The 20,713-nt window shown below is 41.5% G+C and overlaps 1 protein-coding gene across 1 annotated transcript in view; it reads right to left on the reverse strand.

The window, feature by feature from the left end:
• ANO4 (anoctamin 4) overlaps positions 1-20,418 on the reverse strand; it is a 153,035-nt gene extending 132,617 nt beyond the window's left edge. The window contains exons 1-3 of the mRNA XM_075274615.1: positions 19,927-20,418; positions 11,399-11,479; positions 4,563-4,817 (exon numbers count right to left, since the gene is read on the reverse strand). Of these exons, the coding sequence (XP_075130716.1) occupies positions 4,563-4,817; positions 11,399-11,479; positions 19,927-20,155 (565 nt within the window). The 5' untranslated portion in view covers positions 20,156-20,418. The remainder of the gene's footprint in view (positions 1-4,562; positions 4,818-11,398; positions 11,480-19,926) is intronic.
• Positions 20,419-20,713: the final 295 nt, after the last annotated feature.

The raw sequence follows: 20,713 nt of genomic DNA on the forward strand, positions 1-20,713 counted from the left end.
AATGGTGAAAGGTCCTCTTTAAATTGAAGTAAATTAGAAGTTAAGTGGGGGAGGGGGGTTAGCTTAGGAGTTAATTATCAGTTTATCCTGGACAACCCCTTTAAGAATATCATAGGTTATGGAAGCTAGAAATTTTCAGGATAGTATCCAAAGATTTGGGAAGGAATCTTGATGAACTTAGTAGGTTTCTAGGATGGACTTGGTGTAGTTCTGTTTTTATCCAATCTTATTTACTATGTTACTACAGGATCAGACTACAGAGGTTTTCTTTATAAAGGAGCTGTAGTCACAAAATAATAGACTTTTTAAATTGAGACTGTAAACTTATTTCTAATGTTTTTTAAAGTTCTTCTAGCAACAAGTATTGTCAAGTGATGTCATACGGGTCAGCTACTGTCAAGTGATGTCATACGTGTCAGCTACATTAACTGGAGAGCAACAAAGCTCCCTCCAAGAGGGCTAATAGACTAAACTCTATCCTATGAAGAAGGAAAATGAGAAGGTCAACTGAGTCACGAGTCATGTCTGCTTATTGAAATGTCTGCTTTAGTTTATGTACGGCTCTTAAATAGGCTGTTAATTGCTGAGCAGAGAGAGAAAGACAACAGCGGAAGGAAAGTACATCTGATACCGGCCATAGAAACAATGCACGTGTGACCTGTACAGCCAGGTATTCAATTACCTTCCCTCTCATCACAGTACAGTAACTCAATGATGGCGGAATTAAATCATACAAGGATTGGATCCAACATCGCAACCAAAACGATAAACACTTACAGATGAGTGTAGTAGAAGCATGTATTGTGGTAGGGAGCATGATAGATAGATAGATAGATAGATAGATAGATAGATAGATAGATAGATAGATAGGCTGTATTCACACAGATGTAAATCTTGTTTATTGGCTATATTAAAACCACTGGCTTTCTATGAGACTATTCATATGTCCTATTTTTGATTATCAAGGATTCCTCAATAGAATCAAGTCTACAAGGGATCAGGGGAAACAGGGTGGCTCAGTGGTTAGCACTGCAACCTTGCAGTGCTAGAATCCTAGGTTCGAATCCTGCCAGGAGCAACACCTGCAAGGAGTTTGTATGTTCTCCCCATGTTTGTGTGGATTTCCTCCCATTCTACAAAGACATACTGATAGAGTAAAACAAAAAAAAAAATTACTTTGTGATCCCTATATGGGGTTCACAATCTACCGTATTTTACGGACTATAAGGCGCACTGGACTATAAGCCGCATTGCCCATGAGCGCCTTATAGTCCGTCTCGGTTCATATATAAGGCGCACCGGACTATAAGCCGCAGTCCGGTGCGCATTATATGTTATTGAAAGCGGCGGCAGGCAGACTTTGCCAGCGGCCGCTTAACCCCCCGCGTGCCAGCCGCTTCTATTGGAAGCGCTCGGCAGGCGAGGAGGGGCTCTATCAGCAAAATCATGCTGATAGAGCCCAACCGTAAACGTTAGGTTAAACTAACCCCCCCCCCCCCCCCCGTTTTAAAATAAAAGCCTGAAACAGAATGTGAAACTTACCGAGCGGTGTAGGGTGGGCAGGCATTCAGGCCTCCTCTGCCTCCGATGTTCCGTCCTCCTCCGGCGCTCGCAAGCTGATAATGGCCAGGGCACATGCGCAGTAGAAGCATTATGATATTGCGCATGCGCCCCGGCCATTATCAGCGAGCGCCGGAGGAGAAGGACGGAACATCGGAGGCAGAGGAGGCCTGAATGCCCGCCCGCCCGCCCTGCACCGCTGGGTAAGCTTCACGTTCTGTTTCAGGCCGGCGTGACAGCAGGGCTGCCGGACACTTCCTATTCATTTCTATGGGAGCCGACATGCGAGCGCTCCCCATAGAAATGAATGGACTGCTTTTTTCCATTCATTTCTATAGGGAGCGCTCGCATGCCGGCTCCCATAGAAATGAATGGGAAGTGTCTGTCCATTCATTTCTATGGGGAGCGCTCGCATGCCTGCTCCCATAGAAATGAATAGGAAGTGTCCGGCAGCCCTGCTGTAACGCCGGCGTGTACGGCTGTGATACACGCCGGCGTTCGGTAGTGTGAATGCACCCTTACGGTGCCTTTTATGTATGTATGGAAGCGGCACGCAGTCTTTGCCGCCGCTTCCATCCATATATAAGCCGCACCGGACTATAAGCCGCACTTACGATTTCTGAGGAAATCGTAGGTTTTTATGTGCGGCTTATAGTCCGGAAAATACGGTACATTTAAAAAGAAAAGAAGTCTGAGGGATCTCTGAACACCAGTCTGACACAGATGAAAATCATATGTGAAAAACTTTCGGTTTTCAGGGCCAATTTGAATACCAGTTATCTGGATGGAGTATCAGGGTGGTCACACAGTCATGGCCGAAAGTTTTGAAAATGATACAAATATTAATTTTTACAAAGACTACTGTTTCAGTTTTTTTAATGGCAATTTGCATATACTCCAGAATGTTATAAAGAGTGATCAGCTTAACAGCAATTACTTGCAAAGTCAATATTTGCCTAGAAAATGAACTTTATCCCCCAAAACACATTTCAACATCATTGCAGCCCTGCCTTAAAAGGACCAGCTAACATCGTTTCAGTGAGTGCTCCATTAACACAGGTGTGGGTGTTGATGAGGACAGGGCTGGAGATCAATCTGTCAAGATTAAGTAAGAGTGACACCACTGGACACTTTAAAAGGAGGCTGGTGCTTGGCATCATTGTTTCTCTTCTGTTAACCATGGTTATCTCTAAAGAAACACGTGCAGTCATCATTGTACTGCACAAAAATGGCCTAACAGGGAAGAGTATCGCAGCTAGAAAGATTGCACCTCAGTCAACAATCTATCGCATCATCAAGCACTTCAAGGAGAGAGGTTCCATTGTTGGCAAAAAGGCTCCAGGGCGCCCAAGAAAGACCAGCAAGCGCCAGGACCGTCTCTTAAAAGTGTTTCAGCTGCGAGATCGGGCTACCAGCAATGCAGAGCTTGCTCAGGAATGGCATCAGGCAGGTGTGAGTGCATCTGCATGCACTGTGAGGTGGAGACTCTTGGAGCAAGGCCTGGTCTGAAGGAGGGCAGCAAAGAAGCCACTTCTCTCCAGAAAAAACATCAGGGACAGACTGATATTCTGCAAAAGGTACAGGGAGTGGACTGCTGAGGACTGGGGTAAAGTCATTTTCTCTGATGAATCCCCTTTTCGATTGTTTGGGACATCTGGAAAACAGCTTATTCGGAGAAGACGAGGTGAGCGCTACCACCAGTCTTGTCTCATGCCAACTGTAAAGCATCCTGAAACCATTCATGTGTGGGGTTGCTTCTCAGCCAAGGGAATCGGCTCTCTCACAGTCTTGCCTAAAAACACAGCCATGAATAAAGAATGGTACCAGAATGTCCTCCAAGATCAACTTCTCCCAACCGTCCAAGAGCAGTTTGGTGATCAACAATTCCTTTTCCAGCATGATGGAGCACCTTGCCATAAAGCAAAGATGATAACTAAATGGCTCAGGGAACAAAACATAGAGATTTTGGATCCATGGCCTGGAAACTCCCCAGATCTTAATCCCTTTGAGAACTTGTGGTCAATCATCAAGAGACGGGTGGGCAAACAAAAACCTACAAATTCTGACAAAATGCAAGCATTGATTGTGCAAGAATGGACTGCTATCAGTCAGGATTTGGTCCAGAAGTTGATTGAGAGCATGCCAGGGAGAATTGCAGAGGTCCTGAAGAAGAAGGGTCAACACTGCAAATATTGACTTGCTGCATTAACTCATTTTAACTGTCAATATAAGCTTTTGTTACTCATAATATGATTGCAATTCTATTTCTGTATGTGATAAAAACATCTGACAAACACACATAAAAACCAGAGGGCAGCAGATCATGTGAAAATATAATATTTGTGTCATTCTCAAAACTTTTGGCCATGACTGTACACCTTCAATAGCTTTCAGATGTACACATGCACACTTGGTTTGACTAAGCATGCATGTGTTCTCAATGCGGAGATATGGGATTAAGCCTCTGACGCACTCCTCTGGTGGCAGCTTAACTCTGTTGAGAACAATTTCATCATGAAATTGAACATGCTTCATTCTAATTTTGCATAACATTTGCCGAGTGAATGCCTGACGAAGATGAAATAGGCATTACATGGCTGGTCAGTGCCATAGACATTGTCTGAGGCCGGGACCTCACTTTGCCAAAACATAGCATTTTGGCCATGGCAGAATTACCACTGCAAAAAATGTTGCATTTTATAATACCTGCAAAGTGGATGGGGCTTTCATACATTCATACATTGCTGATGCAATTTCAAAAACGCAAGCGTTTCTTGCCACAACAGACTGCGACCCATATTGCAGCATGAAGCCAATGAGATTACATTCAAGTACATTTCCTCAAAATGAATTAAGTTATAGGATGGAACTACTTCTCGAGCAAACCCTCCATTTTACTTTATAGTAATTATTTCATCATATAGGATTAGCCACAACTATATATATATATATATATATATATATATATATATACAGGTCTGAGGAGCAATAGAAAGACTTACCCTGGTTAGCCTCGGCGTCTTGACTCAAGGTATCTTGACTGCTGCTGCGGGAGACTGCAGGAATGATGGACAGAGAAGTTGGACAAGACAAAGATGCTGATACATCCATCTGTGTAAGGAAGGAGCAAGACACTGGAGCTGCCGGGACTTCAGGCTTGTGCTGGGATTGTTCATATGGATGGTATGTTTCATTGTGAACATATGGAGGCTTCCAATGTGATATTCCTATCGCAACTGGTCCATTTACTTCAAAACCTAGAATATAGGAAGTACATTATTAAAATATTTGAATTGTGGCATACAAAGGAGAGATCTATCGGTAATTCACAAAAGTATTTATGTCCCAATTATTTACTAGTATTTATTATTGGATCCAATAGTACTATTGTTATTGTAGAAATATTCCACTAATGTTGTGGTTATAGCGTTCTTGACATCTAGCAAGCACCATGTTATTGATGATTTTATGTTCCCTATAGGACAATTTCTACTGTCTGAAGTTCCCAGTCTACAGTCAGGTTAACCACCATACTGGGACACAGCATGAGAGAAGTTGCTGGGTTTATTATACTCAATGGGTTCTCTCTAGGCTGCTGAAAATCATGTTATCCCTATACTTGTGTTATTTTCTCAGGTTGTTAATTCCCAGGAGTATATATACTGATCCACAGAAGACACAGCATTATAGTTATACTCAGCCTGATCATCCCTTATGTATTGTATCTTGGCTATAATCTGAGGACATAGAAGGAAGTTGTGAAGAACATGGCGTGGACACCACTAAACCTTTCCTTTACCATAGTTTTGATCTGGCCTTTTGATGGGTCAGTGAGCAATGTAAAGTTTGTTATAGTTTAATTCTTTGGTTTATTGCTGTTTCCTATACTTAATGGGATTTCCCATGACCGTAACTATTGTTAAATGTTCAAATTATTAAAAATATAATTAAAAATCTTACATAGTTTTAGAGATTTTCTTTAACTATCAGACTACAGTCTGTTGTCTTGATCGCTTTCCAACAGATATGACCATGAATCCACAAACTTTCTATGGCCACATACATTTTAAAAACCACAGTCACGGCTACTTTATTGTGGGCAGTATGTCAGGCAGGGACACTACATGTACGAGAAGATATCCTAGCCACAATAAGGAAATCATGGCTGGGTTTCAGACCATAAAAAGTTCCCGCATTCATGGACGTATCCATTGGCAACTGATCAAACCAACAGACTCTCACTAGAGATGAGTGAACAGCGTTCGATCAAATTGATATTCGATTGAATATCAGGCCATTTGAGGTATTCGATTACAATCGAATACCACGAGGCAAACGCACTAAAAATTTGTATCCCCTCCCACCTTCCCTGGCACTTTTTTTGCACCAATAACTGTGCAGGGGAGGTGGGACAGGAACTACAAGAACGGAGGCATCGAAAAAAAATCGGAAAAAGTAATTGGCTGACTAAATCAGGTGACCTCCACTTTATACGAATGGTCGATTTCAGATTCAGGTCATATGAGACTGTGAACTATGTGACTGTGAGACAGGGATAGCTGTAATGGCAGGGTTAGCTAGGGATTACCTTTATTTAGGGGGGAATGTTACTCAAACAGCTCTTTGGGGCTCTATCTGGTCAGGATCCCTGTCAGCTTGCGATATGCAGGAGCTGACTTTTTCCCATAGGAATGCATTGACCAGCGTTGATTGGCCGAATGCCATACAGAGTACAGCATTCAGCCAATCAACGCTGGTTCTGCCGGAGGAGGAGGAGTCTAAGATCGGTCCACAACAGTCTCCATTGTGGTCCGATCTCAGATGTAGCAATGTTGAGTGCACAGTTGTAGCAGAGCTGGCCGTGCGCTGAGCCTGCTACACCAGAGATGTAGCAGAGCTGAGTGTGCGCTGATGTCTGCTACACCAGAGATGTAGCAGAGCTGAGTGCTGGAGGAGGTGGAGTCTAAGATCGGTCCACAGTCCGATCTCAGATGTAGTAGTGTTGAGTGCACAGCTCTGCTACACCTGTGATGATGCAGAGCTTGCCGTGTGCTGAGCTCTGCTACACCCGAGATGTAGCAGAGCTGAGTGTGTGCTGAGCTCTGCTACACCCGAGATGTAGCAGGGCTGAGTAGCAGAGATGCATCTCTGGTGTAGCAGAGCTCAGCGCACACTCGGTTCTGCTACATCTCGGGTTTAGCAGAGCTCAGCGCACACTCAGCACCATGGTTTCGGGGGGGGGGTTAACTGCAGCAGTATATCAATTAGAATATTGGGATACCTAAGAAACTGTATTGAGAGCAATAATATGCAGAATATCGGGGTTAGTAAAATGGACAGTTTTCAGTGTTGCTGCAAAGACAATATTGAGGAAACAACAGGTGCTGTACTGGTAGGAACGGCAGGAACAATATTGTGGCAGCATTGGGTGCTGTATTATTAAAGGGAACAGTATGATGCAAGTATTGAGTTCCTAGAAAAGGTGACAACTGGAGATGAACTGAAAATGTGAGGAGCCAAAGATAACTGGAAAGTTCTGCAGAGAAGCATATTAGCTGGAAGAAGTGTTCTGAGCAGTCAGTATATGAGAAATTCCATTTAATATATGAACGCCACTGTAGGATAAGATACAAGTGGTGCATGCCTCTCCATGGGCTTGGTGCAACTACTTGCATGGTGGTATACAAATAAAGAACAGACTTACATGCAAGTTATAGGATCAAGACAAGATGTGAATGCAGATATAAGGAATATGATTATAATCGTAGACTGTTAAACTGGCCATTAGAGGTGAAAGGACAAACTTGCCAATTTTAACCAGTTTGTCAGATGTTAGGGGACATGTTGGAATTCAACTGTCCAATCCTTTTGTTCTTGAGGAGATAAGCCTCAATTGCAGCATGACAGCGGCTTTTACCCTTTCCTAGCTAAGCTAAGCATGCATTTGTATGAGGAGTTGGGCTAGATAGTTGTCGATTAAACAAGCTTTTGGCCAACAGCGATCTACAGTAGAGATGAGCGAACAGTGAAATATTCGATATTCATTTCGAATAGCCCCTCAATATTCGACTATTTGAACGAATATCGAACCCCATTATAGTCTATGGGGAAAAAATGAAGCAGAGCTGGCCGTGCGCTCAGCTCGCCTACACTGGAGATGCAGCCGAGCTCAGTGCACGGCCAGAACTACTACACCAGAGATGAAGCAGAGCTGGCCGTGCGCTCAGCTTAGTAAAACACCGGAAATGCAGCTGAGCTCAGCACACAGCCAGCACTGCTACACCGGAGATGAAGCAGAGCTGGCCGTGCACTCAGCACGGCTGCACCAGAGATCGAGCTCAGCGCACGGCCAGCTCTGCTACACCGGAAATGAAGCAGAGCTGGCCGTGTGCTGAGCTCTGCTACATGTAGCAGAGCTGAATGTGCACTGAACTCTGCTGCACACTCAGCTCTGCTGCATCAGAGATGTAGCAGAGCTGAGTGTGCACTGAACCCTGCTGCACACACAGCTCTGCTGCATCAGAGATGTAGCAGAGCTGAGTTTGCGCTGAATCCTGCTGCACACTCAGATGTAGCAGAGCTGAGTGTGCGCTGAAACCTGCTACACAATCAGCTTTGCTGCATCAGAGATGTAGCTGAGCTGAGTGCACTGAACCCTGCTGCACACTCAGCTCTGCGGCATCAGGCATCGAATGTAGCAGAGCTGAGTGTGCACTGAGCTCTGCTACACCCGAGATGTAGCAGAGCTGAGTGTGCACTGTGCTCTGCTACACCCGAGATACAGCAGAGCTGAGATTGCGCTGCACCCTGCTGCACACTCAGCTCTGCTGCATTAGAGATGTAGCAGAGTTGAGTGTGCGCTGAACCCTGCTGCACACTCAGCTCTGCTGCATCAGAGATGTAGCAGAGCTGAGCGTGCGCTGAACCCTGCTGCACACTCAGCTCTGCTACATCTCTGGTGTGTATGCTGAGTTCTGCTGCTTCTCCGGTGTAGCAGAGCTGTGTCAGCACTGCTACATCTGAGATCGGACCACAATGGAAACTGCTGTGGACTGATCTTAGACTCCGCCTCCTTTGGCAGAACCAGTGTTGATTGGCCGAATACTGTACTCTGTATGGCATTGAGTCAATCAACGCTGGTCAATGCATTCCTATGGGAAAAAATCAGCTCCTGCATATCGCAAGCTGACAGGAATTCCGACCAGATAGAGCCCCAAAGAGCTAGGTGAGTGACATTCCCACCTAAATAAAGGTAATCCCTAGCTAACCCTGCCTGTACATCTATCCCTGTCTCAGAGTCACATAGTTCACAGTCTCAAATTAACCGAATGTTAAATCCACCATTCGTATAAATTGGAGGTCACCTGATTTAGCCAGCCAATTACTTTTTCCGTTGTCGTAGTTCCTGTCCCACCTCCCCTGCACAATTATTGGTGCAAAAAACGCGCCAGGGAAGGTGGGAGGGGATACAAATTTTTAGTGCGCTTGCCTCGTGGTATTCGATTGTAATCGAATACCTCAAACGGCCTGATATTCGATCGAATATCTATTCGATCGAACAGTGTTCGCTCATCTCTGATCTACAGTGTATACTTGGATATAATAGTTGGATTTAGTTGTTTATTCTGTATCTGAACAGTATTATTTGTACTTGTCAAGTCTGTAGTTTGATTGATCCCTATACATTACATTTGTGTAGTATTTAAACGCTGACTTTGTGGTTATTGCATGGTAAGATTCAGTCTCACTATGGAAGAATGCCTGGCCAATAAGCTATAATTATGTTTGGTTATAATTGTTCCAGATTTGGGGGTGAGTGGGACACATTCGGAAATGTTTGTTGGGGTGTTTGACAAGACTACAGTCATCCATCCAAATATGAATCCAATTAACATTTATGGCTTGTATAATATAACAGCACATACATTCATAACAATGTAGTATGGGAACTATCAAAATAAAGTAAGGGATATCAACAAAAAGAGGCTGTTGCCCTCTCCTAGTAGTCTTTGTGCCTGTTTGCTCAACTTCATTAAAGAGTGAATTGAAGTCAATGGCCTCATAGCATTTCTCTGCTATACAGTTTCCGTAGGTATAACTAACATGCTGCGATTTCCATAACCACAACAGTTTTGGAAATCACAGGGCATCTGCTGCGTGCACTTTTCCACAATGTGTGGGTGGAATCTGGTAGAATTCCATCCACTTTGCAGTGACTGCGAAACACTGTTTTTTCCATGGGTATTCCATGGGCTAATGCCCCATGTAGTGGGCTGCAGCCAAAAAGCGGTGAGGTTTTCTCTGTGGACTTTCTGCTTCAATTAGTGCTATCAGAAACCGCCAATGTTTCCGTAGTTATATCTGACATGCTTTGATTTCCAAAAATGTGATGGTCTTGGAAATCGCAGCATTTCCACTAGGGTATTTTCTTGCAATGTGTGGATGGGATTTTCTGGAAACAAAGCACTGCATTTCAGCATTAGGGTCCATTCACACGGAGTAATGTGCCGCATGACCTGGCACCTATAAGGCGTGTGAGATTTTGAGTGCCGTAAAAGCTCCCATTGATTTCAATGGGAGCCTGGATCGTATACGCCGCGTTATTTTGCGGCCAGGTCACGCGGCATGTTACTCCATGTGAATGGACCCTTAGGCTGAAACCCCACATTGTGAAAATACAGTGCATGCAAAGTGTCTGAGATTCTGGCTAATCTCATGGAAAAGCTATGTTTACAAAAATGCCTGCGTTTTTGAAAATTGCAGCATGTCAACTATACCTGCGAAAACGCTGGCATGGTATAATAGAGGCAGAAAATCAGGGGGCCACACAGTGGCTCAGTGGTTAGCACTGCAGCTTTGCAGCACTGGAATCCTGGTGTTCAAACCCTGCCAAATGCAAAAAAAAAAAAAAAAAAATCTGCAAGGAGTTTGTATGTCCTCCCCGTGTTTACAAGGATTTCCATCCTGTATTCCAAAGACATACTGATAGGGAAAAAAATGTACATTGTGAGCCCTATGTGGGGCTCACAATCTACATTAAAAAAAAAAAAAAAAAATAGAGGCAGAAAGTCTACTGAGAAAAATACAATGAAAAACATGATGCGTCTCCGCCATGTTTTTTTACTGCGTTTTGCTCTGTCAGGTCTTAACCTTAAGCTGAGTCTCCACATTGCAGAAAGGCAGCTTTTTTGTCACAGATTGTGCTGAGTTTGTTTTGAGCCAAAGCCAAGACTAGATTGAGCAGAAGGTAGAAGTGTACGCCTAAAATGGCTACAAACAGAATAGAAAATATATAGGAAGTTCTTATACTTCTTCCTTCTGCTTAATCTACTTCTGGCATTGGCTCAAAAAACCACAGCAAAATCTGCAACAAAAAAAGCCTCTTTTGTCGCACTGTGGGGTCTCAGCCTAAGGAAACACAGTGGAAAACAAAAGCTTAGTTTTACAGTACTAGGAAAGTGAAGGATATGTGATTTTATTTCATCTACACACTGCGGGAAAAAAAAATGCTATGTAAAAGTGTTGTTTTTAAAAACATATGCAACTTTGAAAAATGTGTCATGTTAATTTCAGCTGTGGAATTCAGAGCGTTTTCTCTATATATTTAATAGATGAAGAATAAAGTGCAGAGAAAAACACAGAAAAAGGTTAATGAAAAACACAAAAATAAAAAATACAACTTGTTTTTGTTGTGTATTTTTTTGCAGCATTTTTTTAGCTGTGTTTTTTATGCGTTGGGTTTTAGCCTAATACACTGTTAGGCTAATGGTAGATATGTTGAGCTTGTGCTGATCTTTTTGTCTTCTTGTACCTTTGGTGATGGTGCTTTGCTTCTTACCTATAGTGATCTGACTGACACAGCTGTAGTAGCTCGTCCCACTGGACAGATTATTGTAGCTGCCACTATTAGGATCTGTCTCTGCAAAATATGAAAAATATCATGAGAAACTGAAAGATAAAACTAGTAAAACGATCTTGCGATTTTGCCATCTCCAGAGAGTCATTTGCTCTACAATAAACCATCAGAAGTCATCACAGCCATAAATCTCACCTGCAGAACATATCTGGCCGGCATGACTAACAGACTGGCAGGTCAGAAGAGCTTTTCTGCTGGACTAGAAATAAACACTCATCATAGAACAAAAGAAATCATTTATGTGAAATAAAATTGATTTCCCAGTAGATGTTAATGGGGTTCCTTATAGTACACAGGGCCATTCAGACGCAGATTGTTGTTATCCTTCGGGAAACACGGAAGAATAAAATGATGCTGGGATGAGCAACTTCAATGTGCAGTCCAAGGAAATCTCACGCACAAACTGGAAGACTTTTTCTGATCCAGGAAAATAGATCTGAATCAGACTGGATTCACACCAGCACTCGCTCTACATTTGGGGTATTCCGTCCCTGAATCCACTTGATAAATGCAGGACTTTTCTCTCCGCGTTTTTTGGGTGGAAACCGGGCAGCAAGTTGCCAGACCACATCGTTTCCATGAGTAACCACTTTTTAAGCAGATTGGTTTTCCATTTTTCAGGTCCCCATGTGGATCCAAAGAACGGAAACTGGGCATAGGTGTGATCCTAGAATCAGACATGTTCTAAGAGGTTTCTCAGGACGCCTAAAAGGACCCGTATACTAATATTAATATTTTTGCATTTTTGCAATAATCCCTGTCCTTGCACATTTAAGTAGTGCCTTTAATCTTGTTTTCTGTATCAAATATACATGACATTATATAATCAGATGAAATATGTGCTGTTATATACTGTAATATCATGAATTAAGGCCTAAAACTTTGCTCCATATCTTACATTCATGAAGTCTAAAAAGATAACAACAAATTGTAATAAATGGCTGTGTACCCAAAGACTGTAAGAGCAGCTTCACTTGTCGCTGAATATGATACATTCAAGAATCCTTGTAAAGATTTGCAAGGCGGATATTTGAGGATTTTCAATTGTGTCTGCACCGTTCACACATAGCCTGTGTTCTGGGTATGTAGCAGGCCACTAAGATTTTTTTTCTGTATTATGATATGGAAATTATACCAGACCATCAGCAGGGTGTTGACTTTTTTTACAGCAGTAGTAATATATGAGATAGCACTCAGGACATAGGATAGCTAGGTGCTTGAGGTCTTGTTGCTACCCAAAGTTCAGTCATAGAATATATCACAGCCGTACTACAGCCACATCACATGACCATGGTCAGAGTTTTATCCACTAGAAGTAACGGAATGAATGACAGCAAGCAGAGATCTAGAAAACTGTGAGGAATTGATACAGAAAATATATTGGAAAAATTGTACAACTTTTTATTGTATAAACAATAACATTTGTCTCTCAATATTGGTCTGAAAGTGGCCATCCCCTTTAAGTGAATTTATTAAATAAAAAGGTTTTGTGCACTCTGTAGATGATGCAACTGCAGTTTTTTGCCATTTAGGTCTGGCATAGACCTTTATCATAATTGCAGAATGCTAAATAGCAAAGAGGTAGAGAGAAGCGGTGCACACTGCATCCATGTGGACGGCTTGCATTTTGTACCACCACTTTATACATTTATATTTGCTCTCTGGCTTTATACAACTCTGATATAGACCTATGCCAGGTTACAAAAAACTACAGTCTACATAGTGTACAAAATATTTTTATTTAATAAATCTAAGAACATGATAAGATAACAGTGCTGTGATATATTCTATGCTGGAGATTTATGTAGACCGGCATTTTCAATACCAGTCTTCACAACTCCTGCGCCGATGGAGGGTACATCTCTTTTATGACTAGGTACACACCTCCTAATAAATGGGGCACACTCTGCACTTGGCTGTGCGCCTAGTAGGAAATTCTGGCATCTATTAAAATAAATCTGGTGGAGCAGGTGGCCCAGTCTCTCTGTATACCCTCACCCTTTATTGGAAAGCCAGGAGAGCGAATCAAAAAAGAAAAAGTCACACTTTTTTGTGCAAAAAGTGTTAAACGTTTTATGCTTTGTGCCCCTTTGTAGACCACAATTAACAGTCAATCATAGACCACTGTAAATGGTGGCTTATCGTTTTCTGGTAAGATCTTAGGGTAACTGCAAGAACCAGTATTGTAACCAGAAATAGCAGGGCTCCGTGATGAACTTTTGACATAGGCCCCTCCCCCCACAGACTCCAACTGGCCAAGCACCCCCCCCCCCCCCGCATTCCTGCACGCACTGTTATGCCTCATTGTGGCCCCTGCATACAGTATTATGCCCCACAGCAGCCCCTACACATAGTATTATGCCCCATAGCGGCCCCTACACACAGTATTATGTCCCATAGCGGCCCCTGCACACAGTATGATGCCCCAAAGCGGCCCCTGCACATAATATGATACCCCATAGTGGCCCCTGCACACATTATGATGCCCCATTGTGGCCCCTGTACACAGTATTATTCCCCATAGTGGCCCTTGTACACAGTATTATGCCCCATAGTGGCCCCTGCACACAGTATTATACTCAATAGTGGCCTTTGCACACAGTATGATGCCCCATAATGGCCCCTGCACACAGTATTATTCCCCATAATGGCCCCTGCACACAGTATTATGCCCCATAATGGCCCCTGCACACAGTATTATGCCCCATAATGGCCCCTGCACACATTATTATTCTCCATAGCGGACTCTGCACACAGTATGATGCCTCATAGTGGACCACCCACAGAAGCGGAAGCACCGGTGGCCGTGAGCAGGAACCAGGATCGGGAAGTAAATAGGGCCTATATTAAAAAACAAACAGAAAATCTGCAGTCGCTGCAGCTACCGCCAGGCCCCCTGATATCCGGGGCCCTGTGGCAGCTGCTACCACTGCTACCCTGATAGTCACGCCCCTAGCAAGGACTCTGCTTATCCAGAAGATATACTTCTTTATGAGTAATACAGAAAAAGTAATCCAGAAATATTATTTCATAGGGAATAGAAGTATTTACTTAGACATATCAGGAGTGGTGGCAGGTCTTCTTTAATCTTGGTCACTTTACAGCATGCTGTGTACATTGCCACTATTATATTGCATTTACTATATCTAGTAAATATTATATATTAAAGATAAAATATTTACATGCACACATCTATGTGTTAATCTATAGCTTGTTGGAGGATGCAATAGGCCTCTGCTGAATAGTGCATTTGCTGATCCTGTACTTGGTCTGTACAGACACATCTTAGAACGGTAATGGATTGCTGTGGTCTGAGGTCTATAATGCACACATCTATGCCTATGTCTTCAGTCCACTGTGAATAATCAAAGCACCCGCTATCAGCACTGCAGTATTGACTACAGCAATAGACGTACTCTCCAAATACAGACAAATGTCTTTCACTTCAGCTTCTCTATTGCTGCCTGTTTGTTCCAGCCACATATCAAATTATATATAACCAGCATATATGATTTTACGCAGCTCCATTGTGACTATATTTATACAACTTTAATGCTGCATGTGCTATACTATGAGTAGTATATAATATATATAGACGCTATTTCAGCTGAAAGTGTAGCAGCAGTAGACATACCTGACAAATGAAATATTTATACTGCAGAATATCACTAGCGAACTCTCCATTAGCTGCTTAAGCTTTCTATAAAGAATTGGCATTTAGAGGTGTCCCAAATGATCCAATTACTTGCTTATCTGTAACTGTATCCACAAGGATCAGGCTTTAGAGAGAATTAGAGCAAACTCTGCACATTACTTGTTCCTAACAGTCCAGGAAAGTATAGCACAGGGGGAAGAATCTGATAAATAACATACAAAAAACGGAGAGTAAAGGCCATGCCATTCTTCAATAAGTGCTTGTCAGCAAGGATGTTGTCAAGCACCAAGGGCACAATTGTCACTGACACTACAGAAACAGCAGCTAAATTGAGTTCCCGTAATAAAGACAGATAACAACAAGTTAATTTAATCAGTTCTGGAATTTCACTGTTTGGCTCCCATGAAATCCTGCGATCAGAGGCTGTAGGCTACATTTATATGTAACTCCTACCTATTTTGTCCACAAGTCAATAAGCTATTTCTAATAATATTACAAAATGATGGGCTGACTTGGATGGACTGTCTTTTTCAGTCTTACAAATTGCGCTACTATGAATGTAATGTTATCTATTTATTACTCTTACATGTGTAGCACCAATAGGCACAGACTTAAAATCCAGTAATACAATTTTGAGCCACTAAACTCCATACAACCATACTGTGAGCACGATCAACAATTAACTTGTCAATCACTTCTTGCATTGGCCTTTTACTCTGGCTTAAGTAATGTATTAAACAAATAAGATATAAATAAATCGTGCAAAAGACAAATAAAGACAGAAAGAACAATTGTCAAGGAAACTAAAATAATCCAAAATTACTTTACATAGATAATGGGAAACTAAAAACTCACAATGTTGGCCATCTAAAAAATAATCTGGGTGTAACAGTGGAGTAGGATGAGGAAAAGGCAGATCTATTCCTTTTTTACTGTGTTTACGTAGGAAAAATCTATGAACAATGCCATCATTTTTCATCATGTTAAACCTTACTTGATTAATTCAGGAGGAAGTATGAAGATGCCTTCAAAATACTAAAAAAGACGAATCACCAGGTCCTTGCGGCATATGGTTCTGAGTTCCAAAGGAATTATACATAGTGATAGACAGCCCCTTATATCTAGTATTTAAAGGGGTTGTCCACTTTCAGACCAATGTTATTGTTTGTATAATAAAAAGTTGGACAATTTTCCAATATACTTTCTGTATCGATTCCTCACAGTTTCCTAGATCTCTGCTTGCTGTCATTCATTCTGTTACTTCTAGTGGATAAAAGTCTGACCATGGTCATGTGATTTACGGTCCATGGTCATGTGATGAGCACACAGGTGCCGCTCGTTATAGCCACAGCACAGTAATCAGACATCTGCTTGATAATCAGCCGTGCACCTGTGTGCTCATCACATGACCATGGACCGTAAATCACATGACCATGGTCAGAGTTTTATCCACTAAAAATAACAGAATGATTGACAGCAAGCTGAAATCTAGAAAACCGTGAGGAATTGATACAGAAAGTATATTGGAAAATTGTACAACTTTTTATTATACAAACCATAACATTTGTCTCTTGATATTGGTCTGAAAGTGGCCAACCCCTTTAAGGATTCACTAATGACTAATTATGTTCCAAAAAATTGGCACAAGGAAAATGTAGTGCCAATATTCAAACAAGGGGTTGAAAAAGCGATCCTGGAAATGATAGGCCTTTTACCTCTGCTGTAGATAAATTACTTGACGGTTTTCTAAGAGATGCTATCTTGGAATATATTAGGTTTATGAGGAATAGGTCTTGTCAGATTACTCTGATCATCTTTTATGAGGAGGTAGGTTCCAGACTGGGTGGATGTAGGTTATCTGGAGATTTCAGAGGTACCGCAAAGATTGGTGGAAAAATTGAGAGCACTGGGACTGGTGAAAATACGTGTAATTGGGTTAACAACTAGCTCACAAATGGTATTAGATGGGGATATGAATGACAGATACTCAGACTGGATCAAAGTGACCAGTGAGGTGCCACAGGGGTCATGTAGAATTCTGTACATAATATTTTGTACCTGTATAAAGGATATAGCTGAACTAGAACAGGTTCAAAGGAGGATAACTAATAATAACTCATTAGTGACTGGCATATAGACTTTCTACGTCAGACACTAATGAGCCGTATTCTGACGCAGTTGACTTTGGCTTTGGTCTTAGTTCTAGATTCCCAGGCAAATCACTTTCTCCTCATTTACATATGAATAAAATGGCAGTTTAAATGAAAATGGAACTCCAACACTGAATGTTAGAGGCAGATTTGTAAACTGTAGAAAGACCTCTACAAGACACCGCGCTGACTGTTTACAACCAATTTACTAACAACAGACTTTAAGAAAGGAGAATTCTAGGCGTATTTCCTTCTCTGTCTTCATGCCCATTGAATTTAATAGCCACTGTGTAATGTTTTATTTTCCCTGTGGTGGAGGTGCAGGGTCACACTATTTTTTTTGTGCAGTATGTTTCAGTAAAAGCAATTGATCAGAACAGACGTCTTGAAACCGCTGCCAAAATGTAAATGCTTGTGGTAATGAAAGCGCACGCAGCACAAAAACGATAGTAAAGATGTGCACTTAGTCTTACTTATCTGCTCTTGGATTACAAGTGGCTGCATATACGGTACATGGTACTGATTTTAATCTATGTGATTTTGGCATTCATACATTTCGATGTAATTTAATATATCTGTGGACTGCGGCTTGGCATCTGTATACAGATTATTGGCACATCACAGATATTTATCTATTAAATTATGACCAAAATAAAAAAAAATAAACTTTCCAATATGCTTACCTTAGCAATTCTACTTCAGTTCCCTGTAGTTGCTCTTGGGCTTCCCTTGCCAATCCTTTTGCCCCTCGACACACTGTTTATAGTAAGGAAATGTCAGGTGACCACAGCAGTCAGTCATAAGCAGAGCAATGACATCACTGCTGTGACTAGCATTTGGTCACCATAGGATCTAACTTTTTGTCACTATGGACGTCACCTCAGTGTACATGGAGGGACCACAGTAATGGAATAATCGCAAGACACTTTTGATCAGAATTGGTAAGATAAAGTACCGTATGTTTGTTTTAATTTTATGTCTATGTGATATTAAATACTGTGTTAAAAAGCTAAAGCTTCGTCAATAATAATACTTTTTTATCTCAAAAGTTTTTAGCATTAGTATGGTACCATGCTATTGTTTGCTGTACAAAAACCTTTCAAGCTCAGAAATGCTGTAGACATATTGTATGTATATACAGTAATATAATGTGTATAATATATACTTTGCCCATAGAGGGAGGCTATATCCGGTTTTGTCGGAGGTGAGCACCTATTATACTCACCTTGTGCTGCTGGGATTTAATTACATATGTTGTGTATAAGTGAAGTGTTCCTTTAAGCTATCATTCAACTCATGGCGGAAGCTTTTTTGTCATACACATACCAAGAGGTTGAACAAAACAATAGAAACTGTAGGGAGTATTGCAAACTATACCAGCTAACAACAAATGACAGTAGTTTGCAAAAAACAAGACGTTATATATGAACCTAGATATATTCATAGTGGAAGTAGGTATTGCAAATCTGTACACTGAAATAAACTCTGTCTATCACATTCTCCTCTGTGCATAAACACAGGAAATAATATGATAGGAAAAAAATAAAACTTTAGGATTGAGGAAAGAGCTCGAGTGTTAATAGAAGATGTATGGAAAGGAAGGAAGAACATATAGTCTCAATTCTGGATAAATACCTGAGTGCAGGTAAACAATGAACGTCATACAAAGTGACTACAGGTTAGTAGATAATGATTTAGGTTTTTAAGGTGACAAGGATTACCAGCATTAATGTCAACCATGTAGATAAAATGCGACATGAAACATAATGTACTAAAAAATCGTCAAAGGTCCCAGGAAAGCAGAAACAAAGCTAAAGCCACAAGTTAGACTCAAGCATTTTTGTAATCCACATTAGGTATTTGGTCAGCTACAATATAATACATAAAATCGGAAGAACATTTCAGTTCTATACCAATATAATCTTAAATCATATAGAATACTTACTAGATGTTTATTCATTTTGAGTATGCTGTATTATAAAATATCTAATAGGTATCCAAAAGTAAAACATGCATTTATTTGGAAATATATAATTATATAAAATAAACGACTAAAGCAAATTAAAAAGTATACATTACCCATACATTACACAGTGAGGTAAACATGGCTACTCTTCCCGTCATCCACCCAACTGAAGAACATTACAGTAAACCAGAAATAACTTTATACAGAAGACTCTTATCCAAATTAAATTTCACAGAAAATAGATAAACTGTGCGTTTAATCTGCCTTAATCCAGTCAACAGCCAAAAATATAGACATGGCCGATCATTCAGAGGTCAATGCTTAATCTGCACATACTGTACCGGAAATGGGCTCTTAAGTCAGACTACAGTAGCCTTGCCCAAAAACTGTGAAAACTTTGACAAGCTTTTGTTTGTTACAGGATTATTATTACATTGCTGTATTTGTGTGCTATAATCCAATAGTAAGGCAATACAAAGACAAGGACTGTTATACAGACCGCATAGGTGCCAACTGCTTACAAATAGTGGGCTATCCCCTACAGATTCCCCCAGACAAGATGCTAATAACAATCTGTTAAAAATGACCTAAAATCCTTGTGCTGCAGAAATGAAGGAGTTACAGAATATGTAATGAGATCATCGCTCTGTCATAAGCAGTGGAATGAAATGACATTTACCATATCCAGTGAGGGGAGACCCCCTGCCTCTGCTGTAGGTCCTCGCTGGGCTGGCTGGCATAGACACAGCTGTCTCTGGACAGGAGGAGTTGGAGTTAATATCCCCGGCATCACCTAATGCATTCTTTGTATCGATGGACTTGTAGTGTCTGAGCTCTAAAGCCCCTCCACCGAACTCATGCAGAGGGCTGCATTTAGCTCTCAGCTTTCTTCTATGCGAGCTCTGCATGACTGCCACATGCTGCCTGACCTAGTGACACTCTACCAGGACAAGTCCCCTGCGGCCCGGGGCTCGGTTATCAGAAATGCTCCTCCAGTCCTCAGAACACTACACTGTTATTCTTCCTCTCTCGTCTAATATTGTCTGTCTTGTGCCAGGACACGCTGCCAGGATATAAGCCCTTTGTACTGGATCACATTTCGTTTACTTACTGCCTTCGTACAGTTTAGTGTCTCCTATGAAATTGACAATCCAAATTCCACAATGAGAATCCCCTTGGCATCCAAAATGTCCTTTTGAAGAATTGTTGATTCCTTGACTGCAAAAATCTTGGTGAAAGGAAGAGTTTCTTGTTTGATCCAGGTTCCTGATGCTGAGCAATAACTAGAGAACACTACATCAGTTCTCAGTCTCTCCAGTCCTGGGTGGGAAGTGCAGAAAAGGGTGGTGTTTATTTCACGTGGCTGAGGTGTTCGGGAAGGGTTTAGCTTTCATGCAATTACTAGAGATTAGAAAGAAAAGTACATCCACATTATTTGATTCTATAAATAGTTATCACATACTCAG

The sequence above is a fragment of the Leptodactylus fuscus genome, chromosome 5 (genome assembly GCF_031893055.1).
Source record: "Leptodactylus fuscus isolate aLepFus1 chromosome 5, aLepFus1.hap2, whole genome shotgun sequence".
Taxonomy (NCBI): domain Eukaryota; kingdom Metazoa; phylum Chordata; class Amphibia; order Anura; family Leptodactylidae; genus Leptodactylus; species Leptodactylus fuscus.